The sequence below is a fragment of the Amblyraja radiata genome, chromosome 18 (genome assembly GCF_010909765.2).
Source record: "Amblyraja radiata isolate CabotCenter1 chromosome 18, sAmbRad1.1.pri, whole genome shotgun sequence".
In the NCBI taxonomy this organism is placed as follows: Eukaryota; Metazoa; Chordata; class Chondrichthyes; order Rajiformes; family Rajidae; genus Amblyraja; species Amblyraja radiata.
Window position 1 is genome coordinate 27407699 of NC_045973.1, and position 23194 is coordinate 27430892.

The 23194-nt window shown below is 46.5% G+C and overlaps 1 protein-coding gene across 2 annotated transcripts in view; it reads right to left on the bottom strand.

Moving 5' to 3' along the window:
• Positions 1 to 13571: 13571 nt before the first annotated feature.
• Positions 13572 to 23194, bottom strand: part of LOC116983292 (monoglyceride lipase-like) — a 33566-nt gene continuing 23943 nt past the window's right edge. For both annotated transcript variants that reach the window (XM_033036981.1, XM_033036980.1), the window contains 3 exons: positions 22418 to 22507; positions 18152 to 18367; positions 13572 to 13759 (listed from right to left, as the gene is read on the bottom strand). In XM_033036981.1, the coding sequence (XP_032892872.1) occupies positions 13634 to 13759; positions 18152 to 18367; positions 22418 to 22507 (432 nt within the window). In that variant the 3' untranslated portion in view covers positions 13572 to 13633. The remainder of the gene's footprint in view (positions 13760 to 18151; positions 18368 to 22417; positions 22508 to 23194) is intronic.

The window sequence follows — 23194 nt, forward strand, 5'->3', positions numbered from 1 at the left end:
ATCTATCTAATATATGGATTATACCCATTGTGTACCATGTTCCCAAACCTGTTGTGCTACTCCAGCAAGTAAGAATTTCATTGTTTCGTTTTGGTTCACATGACAATAAAACACTCTTGACTCAGGAATGGAAGCGTTTTGCTGCCCTTTGGTTTGTAGTGAAGGTGATGCTTGTTGCTCCACTGGCCAATTCCTCTCTCGCCTCATATTTCAGGGCTTTGGTGATGATCATACACGGTGCAGGAGAACACAGTGACGTTTACGACAATCTTGCCACGATGCTTACGAACGAATCCCATTTTGTATTTGCTCATGATCAAGGTGAGTACCAGCTTTTACCTCTGACACAACCGACCGTCGTGGAAGAGTTTATATTGGAACACCACCACAGATGGCGTTAGGATGGCACGGTGGCACAGCGATAGAGTTGCTGCCTTACAGCACCAGAGACCTGGGTTTGATCCTGACCTCGGGATTTTCTCTGCATGCTCCGGTTTTCTCCCACATCCCAAAGACGTGCAGGTTTGTAGGTTAAATGGCCTGTAAAAAAATTATAAATTGTCCCTAATGTGTAGGGTAGTGCCAGTGCACAGGGAGGTCGCTGGTTGGCGCAGACTCGATGGGCCGAAGGGAAATATTTCAGCGTTGTTTCTCTAAAGTCTAAAAATCTAAAGTCTAAAGATTGATTGATGGTCGGCATGGACTTGCTGGACCGAAGAGCCTGTTTCCACGCTGTATCTCTAAAGCCTAACCTCATTCACTTACATACGTATTCCTTAAAGTTCATTTCACCATCACCATATCTAAACTAATTTTTGCCCAAACTGAATCATCATAAAATATTAGATGGATCACCGACGCATTTTTTGCACAGATCTGACAGACCAGAGAGCCTCTTCTCATGACACCAATTACATGTAAATCCTTCACAAAACGTTGAGTGGATTATTAACGACACTCCATATTTAACAAGAGACATGACTCAGTGTGACATAGGGTCAAATCGAACCTGCTCCAAGCGTAGTAGTATCCATGGTAACTGACCACATCAAGTGCCTCCACCCCACTCGCATCTCAAATATTTACCTACCCACGTCAACGCCTCAATTAATTTTGCACACATTGTCTTCTCCGCTATGAGATGTGATCAATAGAGAACTGTACAGCACAGGAACAGGCCCTTTGGCCCGCAATGTGTGTGCTGACCCTGGTGCCAAGTTAAATCAATCTCATCTACCTGCACATTATCCATATCCCTTCTTCTCCTCGTGTAAATGGCTGTCTAAATGCCTCTGAAACATTGCTATTTTATCTGCTTCCACCACCAGCCCTGGCAGCATGTTCCAGGCACCCACCACTGATATCAACTAACGTTAACACAAGGAACTACAGATGTTGATTTACAGAAAAAAGATACAAATTGCTGGGGTAACTCATCGGGCCAGGCGGTATCTCTGGGGAACATAGGGTATAGGTGACGTTTCAGGTCGTGACCCTTCTTCAGATGGATGTGGTGTGGAGAAGGAAGCTGAAAGAGAGGTGGGGTGGGCAAAGTCTGGCAAGTGATAGGTGGATACAGGTGGGGTGGGGTTTTTGATAGGGCAGATTGTTAGACAAGGGCTCGAAATGAAAATATCAAAAGTGTGAGATAAGAAGAGAAGATTCATATTACCTACAATCAGTCCGAAGAAGATGGCTTTGTCATCTATCCATGTTCTCCAGAGATGCTGCCTGACCTGCTGAGTTACTCCAGCACTTTGTGTCTTTTAGAGGGCAGCACAGTGGGGCAGTGGTAGAGTTGATGCCCTACAGTGCCAGAGACCCGGGTTCAATCCTCACTGCGGGTGCTGTTTGTGTGGAGTTTGTACGTTCTCCCTGTGACCGTGTGGGTTTTCTACAGGTGCTCCAGTTATTTCCACATTTCAATGACGTGCAGGTTTGTAGGTAAATTGGCTTCCGTAAAATTGTCCTAATGTGTAGGATAGAACTAGTGAATGGGGTGGTCGCTGGTTCGCATTGATTCAGTGGGCTGAAGGGCCTGTTTCCAAACTGTATCTCTAAACTAAAGTAGAGAAGGCATGCCTGGCTCCTGACTGCAGGCAAGTATGGTTTACAGCTGGCTTGTGTATTCATTCACACACTATCAGGTTACGGACAGGAAAGACGTTTCTCGCCAGACAGCCGAACAACCAAGTGATTCATCTGTATCAACAGATGATCAGTAATATATAATGCTTTCATCAAAGGAGCTGAATATATCTCCAATCTAATCAAAGAGAAAGTACATTGAAACAAAATGGTCCAATCCCTGATAGGAAAAGGCTTGACTAGACTTTCAGCCCACCTGACCAGCAATCACCCGTACACTAGTTCTATCCCACACACCAGAGACAATTTACAGAAGCCAATTAACCCTCAAATGTGCATGTCTTTGGAATGTGTATGGGGTCAACGCTGGTTCGTGTAAACATGGGGGGGCCGAAGGTCGTGACTCCACAATATATCTGTGTTATCTATATATTTTTAAAACTCTGTGTGTTTGTGTGTGCGCGTGCGTGTGCGTGCGTGTGTGTGTGTGTGCGTGTGTGTGTGTGTGCGTGTGAGTGATTTTGCCTTTGAAACGTATTTCCTCAAAAACCAGACGCAAAAACGCGGAGATTTGTACATATTTCAGTAGGGATTTAACTTATGATTTCAGAAATCCACTCCTGTCTAGATTTGGTCAATTATTTCCCCAGATTTTGAATAAAATTGTTCACAAAACATCAAAAAATTGTAAAAATCAAACTGCTGCATGAGTCACAGTGCCATCTCACAGATGTCCAATCACAATGGATCTCATTTACATATGATATGACATCACAATGGGACAGGGGTGGGAGATTGGAACCTTCAAGTGGTCCCACTAAAATCAAACTGCTGCATGAGTCATAGAAACATAGAAAATAGGTGCAGGAGTAGGCCTTTCGGCCCTTCGAGCCTGCACCGCCATTCAATATGATCATGGCTGATCATCCAACTCAGTATCCTGTACCTGCCTTCTCTCCATACCCCCTGATCCCTTTAGCCACAAGGGCCACATCTAACTCCCTCTTAAATATAGCCAATGAACTGGCCTCAACTACCTTCTGCGGCAGAGAATTCCAGAGATTCACCACTCTCTGTGTGAAAAAGGCTTTCCTCATCACAGTGCCATCTCATGCCACCGCTGCCCAGCTGCTGACGTTACAATAACAGTTAAATTTTTACATCTTCTGGTAGAAATTTTCCCTATGATTTCAAAAATCCAATCCTCTATACATTTGGTCAATTATTTCCCGAGATATTTACTAAAATTTATAACCAAACTGACATTTTTTTTATATATCAACGTTGCCCAGCTGCTGACCTCACAATGCCTTTGCACCTGGCCCAACTGCCTGATGGCCCCGCCCGGCCCCACCCCCCCAGCCTGCCAGGTTGTTGATTCCATTGTTTTTCATTGAATTTAATTTAATTATTTCTCACTTAACATCACTAATTCTTAACATTAACTTTTAATTTCAAAGACAGTTTTTTTTCAAATAAATTTGCTGTCTTCATTGACAACTTAGATCGGACCCGCTGTGTGTGGGGGGGTGGAGGGGGAGGGAAGGGAAGGGAGGGGGGGGGGGGGGGGGGGTGGGGGGGGGGGGGGGGGGGGGGGGGGGGGGGGGGGGGGTTAGTTGTTTGTAGTGATGCGGTAGGAGGGATCTTCTCGCCCTGGAATTCCATGGAGGCTGCTGACATGCTTTATGTGGTGACATGAGACGCGCCCGGCTTCATTCCAGAACATTCTGACCAACGCGTGACTCACGGTTGCATTTTGCTCTCTCTGTCCTGCACCCCCTCTCGTCCCTCCTCCCCCTCTCCCCCCTCTCTCTCATCTCTCCCTCTCTCCCTCAATCGCCTCTCCCCCCTCTCCCCCTCTCCCCCTCTCCCCCTCTCTTCCCCTCTCCCCCTCATCCCCCTCTCCCCCTCTCATTCCCCCTCCCCCCTCTCCCCCCTCTCACTCCCTCTCCCCTCTCGCCCTCCTCCCCCTCTCCCCCCTCTCCCCCTCTCCCCCTCTCCCCCCCCCTCCTCCCCCCTCTCCCCCCTCTCCCCCCCCCTCTCCCCCTCTCCCTCCCCCCCTCTCTCCCCCCCTCTCCCCCCCCCCCCCTCTCCCCCTCCCCTCCCCCCCTCTCTCTCTCTCCCTCTCCTCTCTCTCTCCCCCCTCTCCCTCCCTCCTCTCTCTCTCTCCCCTCTCTCTCTCCTCCCTCTCTCCCCCCCCCTCTCCCTCTCTCTCCTCCCCCCTCTCTCCCCCCCTCTCCCCCCCCTCTCCTCCCCCCTCTCTCTCTCTCCGCCCCCCCTCTCTCTCTCCCCCTCCCGTCTCTCTCTCCCCCCTCTCCGTCTCTCTCCCCCTCTCCGTCTCTCTCTCCCCCTCTCCGTCTCTCTCCCTTCCTCTCCCCCGCCCCCACCCTCCCTCCCCTAACCCCCCTTCCTCCCTCCCCTCCACCCCTCTACTCCATGAGATTGTTCCAACCCTCACTTTGGCAGTACTCATCTTACACAGAGACACAGATAAACTCTGTGACATCAGGGGCTCCTACATCATGCATGAGAGCTCACACAGCATAGACAAGACACTGAAGGTGATTAGAGTCACAGAGTCATACGCTACAGAAACAGACCCGTCGGCCCAACTCGTACATGCCGAACTAGTTTAGGTTAAGAGACAAGGAACTGCAGATGCTGGTTTACAAAAAAAGGGACACAAAGTGCTGGAGTAACACAAGTCAGGCAGCATCTCTGGACGGCATGGATAGGTGACGTTTCAAGTTGTGACCCTTCTTCAGAGTTCAGACGTCTTCAGATTGAAGAAGAGTCCCAACCCGAATTGTCATCTATTCTATCACCGGAAATTAGAGGAACAGCATCTCATATTCCGCTTGGGCAGTCTGCACCCTAGTAGTATAAACATTACATTCTCCCATTTCCGGTAGCCCTTGCTGTCTCCTCCCCCTCTCAGCTTTCCCTCAGCCCTTGGGCTCCTCCTCTTCCTTTTTCCTTTCTTCTCCCCGCCCCCCCCCCCCCCCCCCCCCCCCCCCCCCCCCCCCACCCCACCCTCCATCAGTCAGAAGAAGGGTTTTGGCTCGAAAAGTCGCCTATTTCCTTCGCTCCATAGATGCTGCTGCACCCGCTGAGTTTCTCCAGCATTTTTGTCTACCTTCGATTTTCCAGCATCTGCAGTTCCTTCTTAAACACATGTCATCTATTCTTGTTCTCCAGAGATGCTGCCTGACCCGCTAAGTCAAAAGTCAAGAGTCAAGAGTGTTTTATTGTCATGTGTCCCAGATGGAGCAATGAAATCCTTACTTGCTGCAGCACAACAGAATATGTAAACATAGTACACTGTAAACAATATGATAAACGAGAGAAAAAAAGTTCAGTGTATATATGTGTATATATATACCGTACACACATTCACAAGTACACACACATATACATACACACATACTTAAAAAGCAAACAATAGTAGTGTAATAATAATAATAATAATAATAATAATAATAGTCTATAGTAGTTCAGAGCTTATTTGAGGTTGTAGCGTTTAATAGCCTGATGGCTGTAGGGAAGATGCTGTTCCTGAACCTGGACGTTACAGTTACACCAGCACTTTGTGTCCTTTAATTTAGGTTTAGGTTTATTATTGTCACGTGTGCCGATGTATAGTGAAAAGCTTTGTTTTGTATTCTATCCAATCAGATCAAATAATACTATATGTCAATACAATCAAGTCAAACTCAAGTACAATAGGTAGAGCAAAGGGGAAGATTGCAGAACATACTTCACTGCATTGTAGTGTGTCAGTTCGATAGATAAAGTCCAATGTGCACAATGGGGTTGAGGTGAATCGGACAGTACCCTGGCTTATGGAGGGACCGTTCAGAAGCCCGATAACAGAGGGGAAGAAGCTGTTCCTGAGTCTGGTGGTGCACACTTTTAATCTGGTGATAAAGTCAAGTCAAGAGAGTCATGTGTCCCAGATAGGACAACAAAATTCTTGCTTGCTGCAGCACGACAGAATATTTTAGGCATAAATACAGATCAGATCAGAATAACGTGAATAACATTTAGTTCAAGGTAAAGCCAGTAAAGTCCAGTCAAAGATAGTTAGAGGGTCTGGTTGGCAGTAGTTCAGGACAGCTCTCTAGTTGTGGTAGGATGGTTCAGTTGCCTGATAACAACTGGGGAGAAACTGTCCGTTAATCTGGAGGTGTGTGTTTTTACACTTCTGTACCTTTTGTTCGATGGGAGAGGGGCGAAGAGGGAGTGGCCAAGGGGCAATTCATCCTTGATTATGCTGCTGGCCTTGCCGAGGCAACGTGAAGTGTAAATGGAGTCAATGGAAGGGAGGTTAGTTTGTGTAATGGTCTGGGCTATGTCCATAATTCTCTGCAAATTTCTTGCGAATGATGGACAGATGATGTTTTGGGATGGGACCCTTCTTCAGACTGATGGACAGACAACGTTTGGGTTGGGAATCTTCTTCAGACTGACTTCAGTCTGATCGACATTTCAGATCCCATTGAGTTAAACAAGAATAAAACCACATGGTGTCTTTCACCAACTCAGGATATCCTAACGGTGTTTTACTGCCAAGGTAGCATTGTTTGAAGAGTAGTTATTGTTCTCATACAAGAAATACTCAGGGATTTGGAACCCTCCAAGCTCCCACACAGAAAGTAAACACGCATAAAACCACACAGTCTTTTTCTGTTTGTATGAGAGGCTAAAGTTCTATTAATATATAAACATTTTCCACAGCATTCCTAGTGCATGAACCATTTCCTCCATCTTCTATTGTTGCTGGTTAAGAAAGGAACTTACTTACAACTTGAGAGACACAAAAAGCTGGAGTAACTCAGCGGGACAGGCAGTATCTCAGGAGAGAAGGAATGGGTGACGTTCCAGGTTGAGACCCTTCTTCAGACTCATAGGATGAATATGGCACATCTTATTAAAAATAGCCAGATATCAACATAGAGTCATACAGCACAAAAGCAGGTCCTTCCACCCAACTCGCCCAATGCGCCCAAGATGCCCCATCTAAGCTAGTCCCATTAGCCCGTGTTTGACCCATATCTCTCTAAACCTTTCCTATCCATCTACCTGTCCAAATATCTTTTAAATGCTGTTATTGCACCTGTCTCAATTGCCTCCTCTGGCAGCTCGTTCCATATAGCCACCATATAGAAAACGTTGCCCCTCAGGTTCCTATTAAATCTTTACCTACTCACCTTAAACCTGCGACCTCTAGTTCTTGATTACCCTACCCTAGGGAAAAAAGAACTGTGCATTCAGCCTATCTATTCCCCTCATGATTTTATAAACCTCTATAATATCACCCCTCATCCTCCTGCACTCCAAGGAATAAAGTCCTAGTCTACCCAACCTCTCCTCATAGCTCAGGCCCTCGAATCATGGCAGCATCCTGGTAAATCTCTGCACTCTTTCCAGCTTAATGGTATCTTTCCTGTCACAGGGTGACCAAAGCTGAGCAAAATAACATCAGAATCTAAAACTTTGGTAGGGATGAACTGATGAACAAAATACAGGAGGAAATGTTGGAAGGAAACATCAACAAAGATGTTTTATAACTATACAAAGGGCAGGGGTTATGAGAAGGGGAAGGGTGGTTGCTTTGTCAGAACCACTTGGCTGCCTGTTAAGAGAATGAAAACACATCTGGGGTTGCAAATGAACTGTCCTCAAGGCAGAAGGAAATTAGACTGATTCACGTTCATAATATCTCGGAGCAGAATTACGTCATTCGGCCCATCAAGTCTACTCCACCATTCAATTATGGCTGATCTATCTTTCCCTCTCTACTCCAGTCTCATGCCTTCTCCCTATAACCCTGACACCCTTACTAATCAAGAATCTATCAATCTCCGCCTTAGAAATACCCATTGACGGCCACCACAGCTTTCTGTAACAATGAATTCCACAGATTCACCATAAAGAAATCCCTCCTCATCTCCCTCCTTAAGGTTCGTCCTTTTATTCTGAGGCTGTGGACTATGGCCCTAGACTCTTCCATTAGTGTAAACATCCTCTCCACATTCACTCCATCCACTCTTTCACTTTTCGATACGTTTCAATGAGGTCTCCCCCTCATCCATCTTAACAAGGATGAAGAATGTAAAATATTAGAAAAACTAAACATAGAGGTATTGGTATTGAGCTAATATTGTCACGTAAACTGAGATCCAATGGAAAAACGCGTGGGTTTCCTCCGGGTGCTCAGGTTTCATCCCACACTCTAAAGACGTACGTTTGTAGGGTAATCGCCCTTGGTAAAGTTGTACATTGTCCCTATTGTGCAGGATACTGCTAGTGTACGGGGTGGTTGCCGCTCAGCGTGGACTCGGTGGGCCAAAGGGCCTGTTTCAGCGTCGTATCCATATATTAAAACTAAATTAAACAAACTGTTCCTGAATCTGATGCTATATGCCTTCTGGACAGAAGGGGACGAGGAAATGACCTGGTGTGGGACTAGTCTCTGGTTAGGTTAGCTGCATTCCGGAGGCAGCGAGGAGTGCAGATACCGGCACTCATCTGCCCAGTTACCTTCTGATTTTCTTCCAGATCTTTCCATACGCCTTCCATCATCTCAACAGCGAGATACCAACTGTTGTTGCTGGACGTAGCTTGTTGACCGGCACCTGGCACGCACATAGGATCCCCAAACCCAAATCAAAGCCGAATCCAAGCTGAAAGCCAAACCCAAACCCAACCTCGAACCCAAACTCAAGCCAAACCCAAACTCAAGCACAAGCCCAAACCATGAGCCAAGCCCAAACACAAGCCTAAAACCAAACCAATTCTGATGGAAACAGTCAAACATATTTCAGAGTTGAATATATTTATTGGGGGGGGGGGGGGGGGGGGGGGGGGTGGATGGATAAAATAGAATCAACTAACTTTTATTGAGAAAACTACATTTCAACACTTATGCTACTGACTACCATTATCAGAACATGCACCTAACTCAAATTAAACTCTGCACATTTGAACCAATATATTCCTTTCCTTGCCCACCCATTGATCCAGTGAATGGAGGTGTACTTTTTTCCTATCTCCATTGATCTTTCTCTCTTGTCAAATCATTTTTTTCCCCATAAGGTCATGTATTCTTGCCTCCCCCCTCACTCCCCCCCCCCCCCCAAACCAAGGGGAAATTCCACTACCACAGGGCACAATTCTTGATCACAGCTGCCCATTGGAAAGAGACGCAGATAAGAGGAAAAAGTGCCTTCAAGTCCAATGCAAGCCAATTATGCGACTCACTAGTCCCACACCCACAGCACGATAGCCACATCACTAGTATAGTGCATACCCCTGTGTGCTTAGGAGTGTGAAGTACAGTGCTCCCTCAAACTCCATTAAAAACAGAATAGCCAAGTTCAGGGGTGTCACCCTCACTACGGAAATTCAAACAGATTCATTACAGGTACATAGCAAAATGTCTGTACAAGGTCTAGCAAGAAGCTTTTGTTTCCGTTTATTCCATCAAGAGTTTCATGACTCTAAAGCTATTAACTAAATCGTGAAAAGATGTGCCTTTGGTCGTGACATTGCAAGGTTAGAATCCATATTCGTCAACCCATGCCACAAGGATGGTTTAGATTTCTTGACCGAGTTCTTTGGTTATTGATCTGCTGGGAAGGAGGAACCTTCACCATTTTGCATCTTCCTCAGAGAGGGACTAGCTGGGTTGCTCTGAGATGTGGCTCCATCGTTGAGAGCCTCCAATTCTGTGCGTCCGATGCCCCAGATCAACGTTGGTCCGAAGGCAGTGGAAATGGGAAAGCAAGGCAAAATAACATGTCATAGAGAAATTACTTCTCCTGCATAAAAGTAATCTTGTAATCGCAAATATTAATAGTTAAGTTTAAAGTATACTCCAATTAACAGTTGAATCTTTAGTGCAGACTGACATATTTATTTTAAGGGTTTCTACTACATTACATGATGGACAGATATATGGTATATAAATAGACAAATAAATCAGATTTACATTGGATAGAATCATTTATTCACATTTTATTGTAGTTCCTCTCAGTTAATTATCCCAAAAGTCGTCAAATCGATGTCATTTGTCATATGCATGTGCAGTGAGGTAGAGGTACAATGAAAATCTTGCTTGCAGCAGCATCACAGGCACATAGATTCAGGCAACACACAGAAATTCAAATTATACAAACAATTGTACAAGATTGTGAAATGAAAAAGATTGTGTAAAAAAAACAAGACATTAGTGCAAAGCACAATTAGAAAACAAGTGCAAGAGGTGGTCCGCACTGTTCCATTGCCGAGGGAGGATTAGGGTCGGTTCAAGCACCTGATGGTTGTAGGAAAGTATCTGTTCCTGAACCTGGTGGTGTGGGCCTTCAGGCTTCTGTGCCTCCTGCCCGATGGTAGCAGTGAGAAGAGGAAACAGCCCGGATGGTGGGGATCCTTGATGATAGATGCCGCCTTCTTGAGGCAGTGCCTGACGTGGATGCTGATGATGGTGGGGAGAGTTGTGCCTGTGATGGACCGGGCTGAATCCACCGCTCTCTGCAGCCTCTTGCCTTCCTGCGTGTTGGAATTGCTGCTAGAGTCACAATCCACAAATGAGTCCATCAGTGCAGATGCTGGTTTACACAAAGGGACACAAAGTGCTGGAGTAACTCAGCGGGTGAAGCAGCATCTCTGGAGAACATGAATTAATGACGTTTCGGATTGGTACTCTTCTTCAGACTGCGTCAATCACCCAGTCTGAATATACAATAAACAGTACTTTGAATAAAATACATTTTTCTATTATAAAATACATGTACAAGTGCTTAAAGGAGAGGTTGGGCAAACGTGGATCATTTTCTCTAGAGCTTCGGAGGCTGAGGGGACACCTGATAGAAATTCACAAAAATATGAGAGGCATGGATTGGGTAGACAGTCAAAACATTTTCCCCGGGAAAAGAGGGCATAACTTTAAGCTGTGGGGAGGAAAGTTTAAAGGAGATGTGTGGGTGACGTTTTTTTATACAGGGTAGTGGGCGCATTGAATGGCGGCCAGAGGTAGTGGTGGGGGCAGATATGATAGTGGCATTTAAGATGCTTTAGATAGGCACATGGATATGGAGGGATATGGATCACGTGCAGGCATCGTTGTTGGCACGGACATTGTGGGCCGAAGGGCCTGTTCCTGTTCTATTTTTAATGACAGTAGAAGTGTGAAAGAAGATTCTGGTCTTACACAATATAGAAACAAGGAACTGCAGATGCTGGTTTACAAAAAAAGACACCAAGTTCTGGAGTAACTCAGTGGGTCAGACAGCATCTCTGGAGAATATGGGTAGGGTTGGGATCCTCTGCAGGCTGGATTGTTTTCTCCAGAGCCATATAGGCTGAGGGGACACCTGATAGAAGTTTGCAAAGACATGACAGACTGAAAGAGGGCCCCGACTTGAAACGTCACCTGTCCGTGTTCTCCAGAGATGCTGCCTGACCCGCTGAGTTACTCCAGCACTTTGTGTCCTTTAGTTTATGTTTAGTTTTATTATTATATATGTACCGAGGTACAGTGGAGAGCTGTGTTTTGCATTCTACTCAAACAGATAGATTAGATAATACTTTCCATCAATACAAACAAGTCAGACTCAAGTACAATAGGTAGAGCAATGGGGAAGATACAGAGTGCAGAATGTAGTTCTCAGCATTGTAGCGCACGCAGTTCCATAGACAAAGTCCGACACCTGCAATCGGACTGAACCGTAGCTTATACGATATGATACGATAAAACTTTATTCATCCCTGCAGGGAAATTGTTCTGCCGACAGTCACAACACACAAGGTACACAAAAACTTAAAATTAAAAGTAAAAAGAAAAAGAAAACGACAAACGACTATTGGCTGCTGCCGTGAGCACAGCACCTTCACCGGAACAAATGAACAAACAAACAAACAAACACAGACTTAGGAGTGCCCCTTCCCCTCCCCCACACCAGGCCCCACCGTCCCTCACAGCGGTCCCCCCAAGCTGGGTCCTCCATTGTCTTCCCCTCCCCCCTCACGCTCATCTACCGTGAGGTCCCACCGCTGCCGAGGCCCACATTGCTGGCGAGTGTCCCACTGCCGCCGCCGAGGCTCCCATTCCGCCCACACAGGCCTCGACGCCCGGCTACACCGCGGTCTTCAGTCGTCGTTCTTGTCGGCTGCGGCGTGGTTGTTCAGCCGGTGGATTGGGCCCGAGCGGCTCCCCGGAAGGACCACTCAGAACCCTAATAACAAAGGGGAAGAAGCTGTTCCTGAGTCTGGTGGTGCGCATTCCAAAGCTTCTGTAACTTCTGCTGGACACTAGTGGTGAGAAGAAGGTTTTACACACACGGAGAAACTCCACATGATGTGTACATGCGGGCTTGGCTATGAATCTATCTTTTCCTCTGTCATACTCCTAATCCACCTGATATTCATTAGAATGTGTCATGGGAATTCTAGTTACCCCTGGAACTGCCTTCCCTTCTTTGTATCTGTATCATGGAACAGTTCAGACGATGGCACAGTGGCGCAGCGGTAGAGTTGCCTTACAACGCCAGAGACCCGGGTTCGATCCCGACTACAGGTGCTGTCTGTATGGAGTTTGTACGTTCTCCCTGTGACCACGTAGATTTTCTCCGAGTGCTCCGGATTCCTCCCACATTCCAAACATTTGCAGGTTAATTGGCTTCTGTAAAATTATCCCTAGTATGCAGGATAGTGTATGGGGCGATTGGTGGTCAGTGCGGACTTGGTGTGCCGAAGGGCCTATTTCTACGCTGATTCTTTAAAGGCTAAAGTATATATGTTTAATAACTGCGAAAAAACTTATACTCAAATTCTGGAAAAAGATAACAGTTTCCAGAGTGAAGATGTGGATTACTGATATGTCCGAGACACTACATTTAGAAAACATTAGGCTTGTTTTGGCTGAAAAAGTAGACCAATTTTTGAAAACATGGGCTCCTTTCACTGTATATCAGCAACAGAATGGTTGAACACAAATTTAAAACCGATGCTAGGGATGGGTGAGCGGGTGGGAGGGGGGGGGGGGGGGGGGGGGGGGGAGGATAGTGGCGCATATCTCCATCTTCTTTTATCTTATTTCTCTTCTTTCCTCTCGCAACTCTTTGGTAGTTTAGGGATATTTACTTTTCTTTTTTTCCATTTTTCTTCTTTTTCTTCATTCTTTCCTTTTTTTATTCATGTATTAATGTTAAAAATGAAGCTGTACAAAAATTGTATAACTGTCATGTCGATTGCTTTATTCTTGTACAATTGCTTCTAATAAAATAAATTCAAAACAAAAGAGAAAAAAGAAAAAAATTGATGAACAAAGAAGGGACACAATTGCTCCAAATTTTAAAAAGTATTTTTATTTTGTTAATGAAGCAACATGAAATTGGTTTTGCTCCTTTCCTTTCTCTCCCCCCCCCCCCCCCCCCCCTCATCCTCCTTCCCCCGCCCCCCCCCCCCCCCCCCCCCCCCCACCCTCCAGAAACATCGAACCCTAATATAAATTAAACTAATTCCTTCATATATATTCTCATTTTCAATCTTGACCCGTTTCTTTAGTGGAAGGCAACCGCTCATTCAGCCAGCTTTGAATTAATTCATACACTTCCTTTACAACTTCTGGTAACTCCAAATGAAGCTGGTGAAAACATTCCTCGAAGATCTGCGAAGAGACAAAAAGTGAAATTATGAGAGGCATAGACAGGGTAGACAGTCAGAACCTTTTTTCCCCCGGGATGAAAAGAACTTTAAGGTGAAAGGGTTAAATGTAAAGGCGTTGTATGGGACATGATTTTTTACACAGAGAATGGTGGGTGCCTTGTACGCGCTGCGGGGGGTGGTGGTGGAGGCAGATTCGATAGTGCCGTATTAAAAGACTCTTAGATAGGCACATGGATATCAAAAAACAAGGGAGCTAAGAGTATTTCATTGTCAGATGTAGCAAAAACAGAACAATTAAATTATTTCTTGCAGCCACACAAGAGGCTGGTTTACCCCGAAGATAGACCCAAAATGCTGGAGAAACTCAGCAGGTCAGGCAGCATCTCTGGAGAACATGGATAGGTGACATTTGTGTCAAGACTGTTTGAAACATAGAAACTTAGAAAATAGGTGCAAGAGGAGGCCAATCGGCCCTTCGAGCCAGCACCGCCATTCATTGTGATCATGGCTGATCGTCCCCAATCAATAACCCGTGCCTGCCTTCTCCCCAGATCCCTTGATTCCACTAGCCACCAGAGCTCTATCTAAGTCTCTCTTAAATCCATCCAGTGATTTGGCCTCCACTGCCCTCTGTGGCAGGGGATTCCACAAATTCACAACTCTCTGGGTGAAAATGTTTTTTCTCACCAGTCATAAAAGGCCTCCCCTTTATTCTAAGACTGAGGCCCCTGGTTCTGGACTCGCCCAACATTGGGAACATTTTCCTGCATCTAGCTTGTCCAGTCCTTTTATAATTTTATATGTGTCTATAAGATCACCCCTCATCCTTCTAAACTCCAGTGAATACAAGCCTAGTCTTTTCAATCTTTCCGCATATGACAGTCCTGCCATCCCAGGGATCAATCTCGTGAACCTATGCCACAAGGATGTCCTTCCTCAAATTAGGAGACCAAAACTGTACACAATACTCCAGATGTGGTCTTACCAGAGCCCTATACAACTGCAGAACTTCTTTACTCCTTTATTGAAATCCTCTTGCTGTGAAGGCCGACATTCCATTAGCTTTTTTCACTGCCTGCTGTACCTGCACGCCAACTTTCAGTGACTGGTGTACAAGGACACCCAGGTCTTGCTGCACCTCCCCCTTACCTAACCCAACCCCATTAAGATAATAATCTACCCCCTTGTTTTTGCCACCAAAGTGGATAACCTCACATTTATCTATATTATACTGCATCTGCCACGCATCTGCCCACTCACTCAACCTGTCCAGGTCACCCTGCAACCTCCTAACATCCTCTCCACAGTTCACACTGCCACCCAGCTTTGTGTCATCCGCAAACTTGCTAGTGTTGCCCCTAATTCCCTCTTCCAAATCATTAATATATATGGTAAACAGTTGCGGCCCCAAAACCGAACCTTGCGGCACTCCACTCGCCACTGCCTGCCATTCTGAAAAGGACCCGTTCACTCCTACTCTTTGCTTCCTGTCTGCCAACCAATTTTCTATCCACGTCAACATCCTACCCCCAATACCATGTGCTCTAATTTTAGTCACCAGTCTCCCGTGCGGGACTTTATCAAAGGTTTTCTGAAAGTCTAGATACACTACATCCACTGGCTCCCCTTCATCCATTTTACTTGTCACATCCTCCAAAAATTCCAGAGGATTGGTCAAGCATGATTTCCCTTTCATAAATCCATTTGACTTGGACTAATCCTTTTACTGCTATCCAAATGCTTCATTATTACCTCTTTAATAATTGACTCCAGCGTCTTTCCCACCACCGAAGTCAGGCTAACTGGTCTGTAATTCCCCGTTTTCTCTCTCGCTCCTTTCTTAAAAAGTGGGATAACATTAGCTATCCTCCAATCCACAGGAACTGATCCTGAATCTATTGAACATTGGAAAATGATTACCAATGTGTCCACTATTTCTAGAGCCACCTCCCTGAGGACCCTGGGATGCAGACCATCAGGCCCAGGGGATTTATCATCCTTCAGTCCCATTAGCCTACCCAATATTATTTCTCGCCTAATGAAAATTTATTTCAGTTCCTCTACCCCCTTAGATCCTCTGTCCTCCAGTACATCTGGGAGATTGTTTGCGTCTTCCTGAGTGAAGACAGATCCAAAGTACCTGTTTAATTCTTCTGCCATTTCCTTGTTACCCATAATAATTTCACCCGTGTCTGCCTTCAAGGGACCCACATTTAACTTTGCTACTCTTTTTCTCTTAACATATCGAAAGAAGCTTTTACTGTCCTTTTTTATATTCCTGGCCAGCTTCCACTAGTACTTCTTCTTTTCAGCCCGTTTTGTTTCCTTCTGTTGTCCTATGAAAGTTTCCCAATCTCTGGCTTCCAGCTACTCTTTGCTGTGTTATACATCTTTTCTTTTCATTTTATTCTATCCCTAACTTCTCTTGTCAGCCACGGTTGCCTCCTACTCCCCTTAGAATCTTTCTTCCTTTTTGGAATGAAATGATCCTGCGTTTGAAGTGTTTGAAGAAGGGTCTTGACCCAAAACATCACTTATTCCTTTTCTTCATAGATGCTGCCTGACCTGTTGAGTTACGTGAGCATTTTGTGTCACAGTACAGTAAACCCTCACAATAACAGACCTCTGTATTGCAGATTATAGATCTCTATAACGAGGCTCCCAGTCACAATTTTACCAAAGCCAATTAACTTACAAACCTGTACCTCTTTAGAGTGTGGGAAGAAATCGGAGCATCCGGAGGAAGCCCACACAGTCACAAGGAGGACGTACAAACTCCGTACAGACAGCACCCATAGTCAGGATCGAACCTGGGTTTCTGGCAGGCAACAACTCAACCTCTGCGCCACTGTGCCAGGTATAGTGGAAAGCTGTAATAATGGACACCATCCCCCCTCCTCTCCTCCCGTGGTCCGTTGTTGCAAGAGTTTTTCTGTTCTCACAGATAACATCATTTGTTTTTTAAATCAATACATTAAAACCCCCAATATTATTGCAAAAAGCCCAGTCCTCAGTGCAGCTAAGCTTTAGTAATGTTTGTAGTGTTCAAGACCTCGGTGAGAACCATATCCCTAATTCCCCTTCATATTAAAAGGATAAGCAGGGAATGGAGAGATAAGGGTCATGTGGGGGAGGGGGATACTGTGCAATGGCATTGAGAAAGGAAAATAGATCGCCATGATCAAATGACGGATTAGTCCTAGTTTTAGTGTTTAGTTTTAGAGAAACAGCATGGAAATAGGCCTTTCAGCCCACCAAGGCCATGCAAACTACCAATCACGTGTTCACACTAGTTCTATGTTATGTCACTTTCACATCCACTCCTTACACACTGGGGGGGAATTTACAGAGGGCCCATTAACCTACAAACCCTCACGTCTTTGGGATTTGGGAGGAAACCGGAGCACCCAAAGGAAACCCACGCTGTCACAGGGAAAACGTGGAAACCACACACAGACATCACTCAAGGTCAGACTCTGGCCCTGTGAGGCAGCAGCTCGACCACTCCGCCACTGTGCTCCCCTTGATGAGCCAAACAACCTAATTCTGCTCCTATGTCATATGATCCACGTTCAAACAGAGGAGATTAGTTTAACTGGGCATCATGTTCAGCACGGACATTGTGGGCTGAAGGGCCTGTTCCTGTGCTGTACTGTTCTACGTTTTATAGTCACATAGAAATTCTGGCACTGAGAGAGCGCACTAGCTCAGAAAGAGAGAGATATACAATGGATAATTGAGAGGCGGCATAGCGGCGCAGCGGTAGAGTTGCTGCCTTACAGCGCCAGGAACTTTGCTGGCTGGATAGCACGCTACACACTTTGTGACCTTGGTACATGTCACAATATATTAAACTAAAGTAAACTGAACTAAATTAAACTAATCTAAACTAAATTAGACTCCGTCAGAAGAAGAGCTCCGACTTGAAACATCATCTGTCCATATCGCTTCACAGATGCTGCCTGACCCGTCGAGTTCCATTAGTTTAGTTTAGAGATACGGTGCGCCCATTGAGTCTGCGCCGACCAGCAGTCACTAGCACTATCCTGCGCACTAGGGAAAATATACCATTTTTACCAAAGCCAATTAACTTAGAAACTTTAAGGCTGCGCCACTGTGCCGCCCCAAATAGATTGAATAGAAACACGAGGGACAGCTTTTACATACAGAGAGTGGCAGGTATATGGAATGGGCTGCCAGAGGGGGTAGTTGAGGCAGGATTGAACATGGGTCTCTGGTTCGGTAAGGCAGCAACTCTACCACTGCGCCACTGTGCCGCCCCAAACCTCCAGCACGTTGTGGGGGGGGGGGGGTTTTCGCTCAAGCTTCCAGCATCTGCAGTCTCTCTTGTGTCTCCAAACGTTAGTGAGGCATCTTGTACAAAGGCAATCACCTTCAGCGTTTTGTCTGTGCTAGCTGCCAGCTCGTACATGAGTTGTGAGCCCTTGACATTGCACAGTTTGTCTGCATCTCCGTGCATTATCAGCATTGGGGTGGTGATGGTCGGCAGGAGGTTCTCCAGGCCCGTCATTGCATTTAACAGCACGGCAGCGAATCCCACCTTCATGGCTCCGTGGTAGGAGAGAGCATCTGCGTTAAAGCTCGTAATCTGTAACAGTCCAAAGTGGATCACATCGTTTGTCTAGTTAGTTCAGGTTAGTTTATTATTATAGACAATAGACAGTCGACAATAGGTGCAGGTGTAGGCCATTCGGCCCTTCGAGCCAGTACCGCCATTCAATGTGATCGTGGCTGATCATCCCCAATCAGTACCCCGTTCCTGCCTTCTCCCCATATCCCGTGACTCCGCTATTTTATAAGAACCCTATTTCTAGCTCTCTCTTGAAAGCATCCAGAGAACCTGCCTCCACCGCCCTCTGAGGCATACATGATTATAATCTAGCCATCTACAGTGTAAGACCCGAAACGTCACATATTCCTTTCTTCCAGAGATGCTGCCTGACCCGCTGAGTTACTCCAGCATTTTGTGCCTATCTTCAGTGTAAAATAGCATCTGCAGTTCCTTCCTACACAGTGTACAGAAACAGGGTACAGGTTATAACGTTTATTGTAAATTAAAGTTCAATAAAGTCCGATTAAAGACAGTCCAAGGGTCTCCAATGAGGTAGATGGGAGGTCAGGACCGCTCTCTAGTTGGTGATAGGGTGGCTCAGTTGCCGGATAATGGCCAGGAAGAAACTATGTTCTGTCCCGGTTGCCATCCCCTGCGTCTAGTTTAAACCCTCCCAGTTAACAATACCAAACCTCCCCGCTAGGATAATGGTCCTCCTCCAATTCAGGTCACTCCTGCCCCAGAAGTGATCCCAATGGTCCAAAATAAAAACGCACAAAGCGCGTGAGTAACTCTGCGGGTCAGGCCGCATCTCTGGAGAACGTGGACAGATGATGTTTCGTGTCAAGATCAAAATCAGTTCTTCAGACTGATTGCAATGTCACTGATCCAGATCAACCATAAAAGTTGATGGTTGAGGTTCGTCGCACACAGTGCTCAAGAACCTGATGGTTGCTGAGAAGAAGCTGTTCTTAAACCTGGAGGTCACGGTTTGCAGAATCCCGTACCTTCTTCCCGATGGTAGGAGTGAAATGAGAGCATGGCCACGGTCCTTGATGATGCTGCCTACCTGAAAAGACAAGCATTTCTGGCAGCAAGCTTGAAGGACCAAGTGGTTGAAAGTCCTATTTGCCCACATTAAGCCCATAGCCCTCTATGCCTTTCCTATCCAAGTATCTGTCCAAACCCCTTTTAAACCTTGCAATTGTATCTACCTCCTCCACCTCCTCTGGCAGCTCATTCCAGATCTACACCTTGCTTGCAAAATCTACCTCTCAGATCTTCCTTGTTCTTGAAGTATTCCTACCCGAGACTCCTTCATAAACCCAATTTCCACACCTTGGGCACATGAGTCAAGATATCGTATTGACTTGGTCAGTTTTAACTTTAGACGTTAGAGATACAGCGCGGAAACACGCCCTTCGGCCCAGCAAGTCCGCACCAACCAGTGATCAACCCGTACACAAGTTTATCCTACACACTAGGGACAATTTACAATTTTTAGAGAAACCAATTAACTTGTGTAGCGCTTCTTTGCCCTCTACATGAGCTGCGCCCCAGGTTCGTAAACTTTAATTCCCTTATAGGTGTTAGTTAACCCTTAATTTAAGTATTTATGCACTCTCTTAATTTGGACAATAGGGCACCTTTAATTTAAATATTAAATGGTATGCCCTACTGTAGAAACAGTTAAAATAAATCAACTGACAACTATGTTCCAATGAATTACCTTCACATTTATTCTATTAATTAAAATAAATGATATGTTGGTCAGGGAAATACAAAATAAAATATCAATAACCAAAAATATGGTGTTTTACTGGTGTTTCTCACAGAGATATTCAAAAGAAAACAACACTCAATAAATCAATCTTTTATAGTACAGGTGCACAACCTTTTATCCGGAGTTCCGGAAACCGAATAGCTCCGAAAACCGGACACTTTTTCCAGGATGTCGTCTGCACACCAAAGCTCGCGTTTGGCGCCAAACTTGACCCGAAACGACCCACGGTCAACCCAGGTCTGTACGACTGTAGCGGCTGCCTCCTCCCCGGAGACTGGGGAGACACTTAAACATCTGTAAATCATTGCTTAAATGTTAGTCAGTTAGTTTGGAGGGCTTTTATGTAAAGGGCAGGGGGTGAAGGGGGAAACTTTAATTCTTAGTCCCCTACCTGGTCGGAGAGGCGGGGAGCGGGCAATGCCTTACCGGGTCGCCATGCTCTAAGCTCCGGAGCGCTGTGGCCGCCGACTCCCAACATCGCGGAGCTGGGGCTGCGGGCGTCCGGCCGCGGGTGGCGCCGGTTGTAGCTCCGACCCCGGAAACTCTACCCCTGGCTGCGCGGCGCTCCAAATCCAGCGCAGCCCGCGACTGGACGCCCGCAGCCCCAGCTCCGCGATGTTGTGTGTCGGCGGCCACAGCGCTCCGGAGCTTACCGCACGGCGGCCCGGTAAGGCATTGCCCGCTCCCCGCTGGTATCCCAGCGCTGCGACGCCGCCGACTCCCAACATCGCGGAGCTGGGGCTGCGGGCGTCCGGTCGCGGGCTGCGCTGGATCTGGAGCGCCGCGCAGCCAGGGGTAGAGTTTCCGGGGTCGGAGCTACAACCGGCGCCGCCCGCGGCCGGACGCCCGCAGCCCCAGCTCCGCGATGTTGGGAGTCGGCGGCCACAGCGCTCCGGAGCTTACCGCACGGCGACCCGGTAAGGCATTGCCCGCTCCCCGTCTCTCCGACCAGGTAGGGGACTAAGAATTAAAGTTTCCCCCTTCACCCCCCCCCCACCACATACAATCCCTCCAAACTAACTGACTAACATTTAAGCAATGATTTACAATGATTCCCCGGTCTCCGGGGAGGAGGCAGCCGCTCCAGACTTTTCAAGCCGCCCGCGCTACCTACCTAATCTACGCTAAATATCTTCCATTCGGAAATCCGAAAAATTCCGAAATCCGAGAAGTGTCTGGTCCCAAGGCTTTCGGATAAAAGGTTGTGCACCTGTACCTTTAAGTACTAATTACTATGTGGGCCCACACACTCACTCACACAAGCCGGCAACATTAAAAACAAAACAAGAATAACCCCACGTTGCAGGCCTGGTCGAAGCTGGAGAGCGTCGCGGCCAAATACAGTGGAAGCCGACAAGTGCACTGTGCAGAAGCTCACAAGATGGCGGGGAGATGGCTGACCAGAGAGGACCCCATGTGGCAGAAATCTTCCTTCTCCCTCGTTGTCTCCAGGGCTCAGCTAACCGCTGCTCTCACTGTCCTCGTAATCACAAAGGCCACACAGCGACAGTCTTTAATCCACCCCTCCGAGCTGAAGGGGTAGCAGTTAGCCTAGGCTTCTTCTGTCTTCTTCTGGACTTCTTCTCTCTCTCTCCTGGACTTCGATTACTCACAATTCCCAGCTCCCGCCCCCAAACCAATCACCACACAGGAAAAATGATCTAACTCATTAACAACAAATCAAATGCAGAACACATATTCACAGCAAAACTTATATAAATTTCTTAATAAGAAAAACTAATATGAAGTTACACAGGGCTACACTTACAAACCCGAAGGTACACAAAAATGCTGGAGAAACTCAGCGGGTGCAGCAGCGTCTATGGAGCGAAGGAAATAGGCAACGCTTCGGGCTGAAACCCAAGGGTTTCGGCCTGAAACGTTGCCTATTTCCTTCGCACCATAGATGCTGCTGCACCCGCTGAGTTTCTCCAGCATTTTTGTGTACCTTCGATTTTCCAGTATCTGCAGTTCCTTCTTAAAAACTTACAAACCCGTACGTCTTTGGAGTGTGGGAGGAAACCGGAGCACCCGGAGAAAACCCTCGCGGTCACAGGGAGACCATGCAAACTCCGTACACACAGCGCCCGTAGTCAGGATTGAACCCGGGTCTCTGGCGCATTGAAGAAGCAACTCGACCGCTGCGCCACCGTGCCGTCCCCTTGTTGATCCACCATCTTGAACCCATAAATATACGGTATGCTTCTTGCAGCATGAGTTTGCTTGGCTCTCACTCCCAACCAGAGAACCCGTTAAACCCGCTGTTCAATAGGGAGGTGGGAAAGATGTTTCTGTAGACTCACCACATTTTCATCTCTGGACATCCATTGTGGATCCATGGTGCCCAGCGGCAAGTTTGGTGCAAGGTGACACAATAGTTTGGTGCAGAATACCTGCAGAGATGGAAACATGGGGAGTACAGGTAAAGTGTGTGACCTTGTATGTTTTGTTGTGTTGAGTTGACTTGAGTTGAGTAGAGTTTAGTTTATAGTCACGTGTACCGAGGTACAGTCAAAGGCTTTTCTGTTGTGTGCTATCCAGTCAGAGGAAAGACTTTACGTGATCACAATCAAGTGGTCCACAGTGTAAAAATAAAGGATGACATCGTTAAAGTAACAAATGCTACCGTTGAAGTAGAGGTTTCAAAGAGTGGAGTGATTGTCGTGCGTGGGACCAGCACGCACAGAGTCGCCAGGATTGGGTGCCATCTTGGGTGAGTTATACCGTACGCCCATTGTTCCAAGGCTTGTCAATCAACTACAAAGATGGGACTTAAGTCATGCACACACAAATGTGGCATCTCTGGTTCAAGCCAGGCATCAAGAACTGGGACTTGAAGTTGGATAATACTCCATGTGCACCATCCATTTTGTTGGAAAATCTGAAGGTAGTCTGTATCTGGAATTTGGCAGCTATAGAAGTGGATACAATTACAACTTTCATAAGACATTTGGACAAATATATGGATCGGAAGGGTTTGGAGGGGATAGGGGCCAAATGCAGGCAAATGGGACCAGCCCAGAATAGACTCAGCACAGAGGTGGCGCAATGGTAGTTGCAGCCTCACTGCCTCAGATACC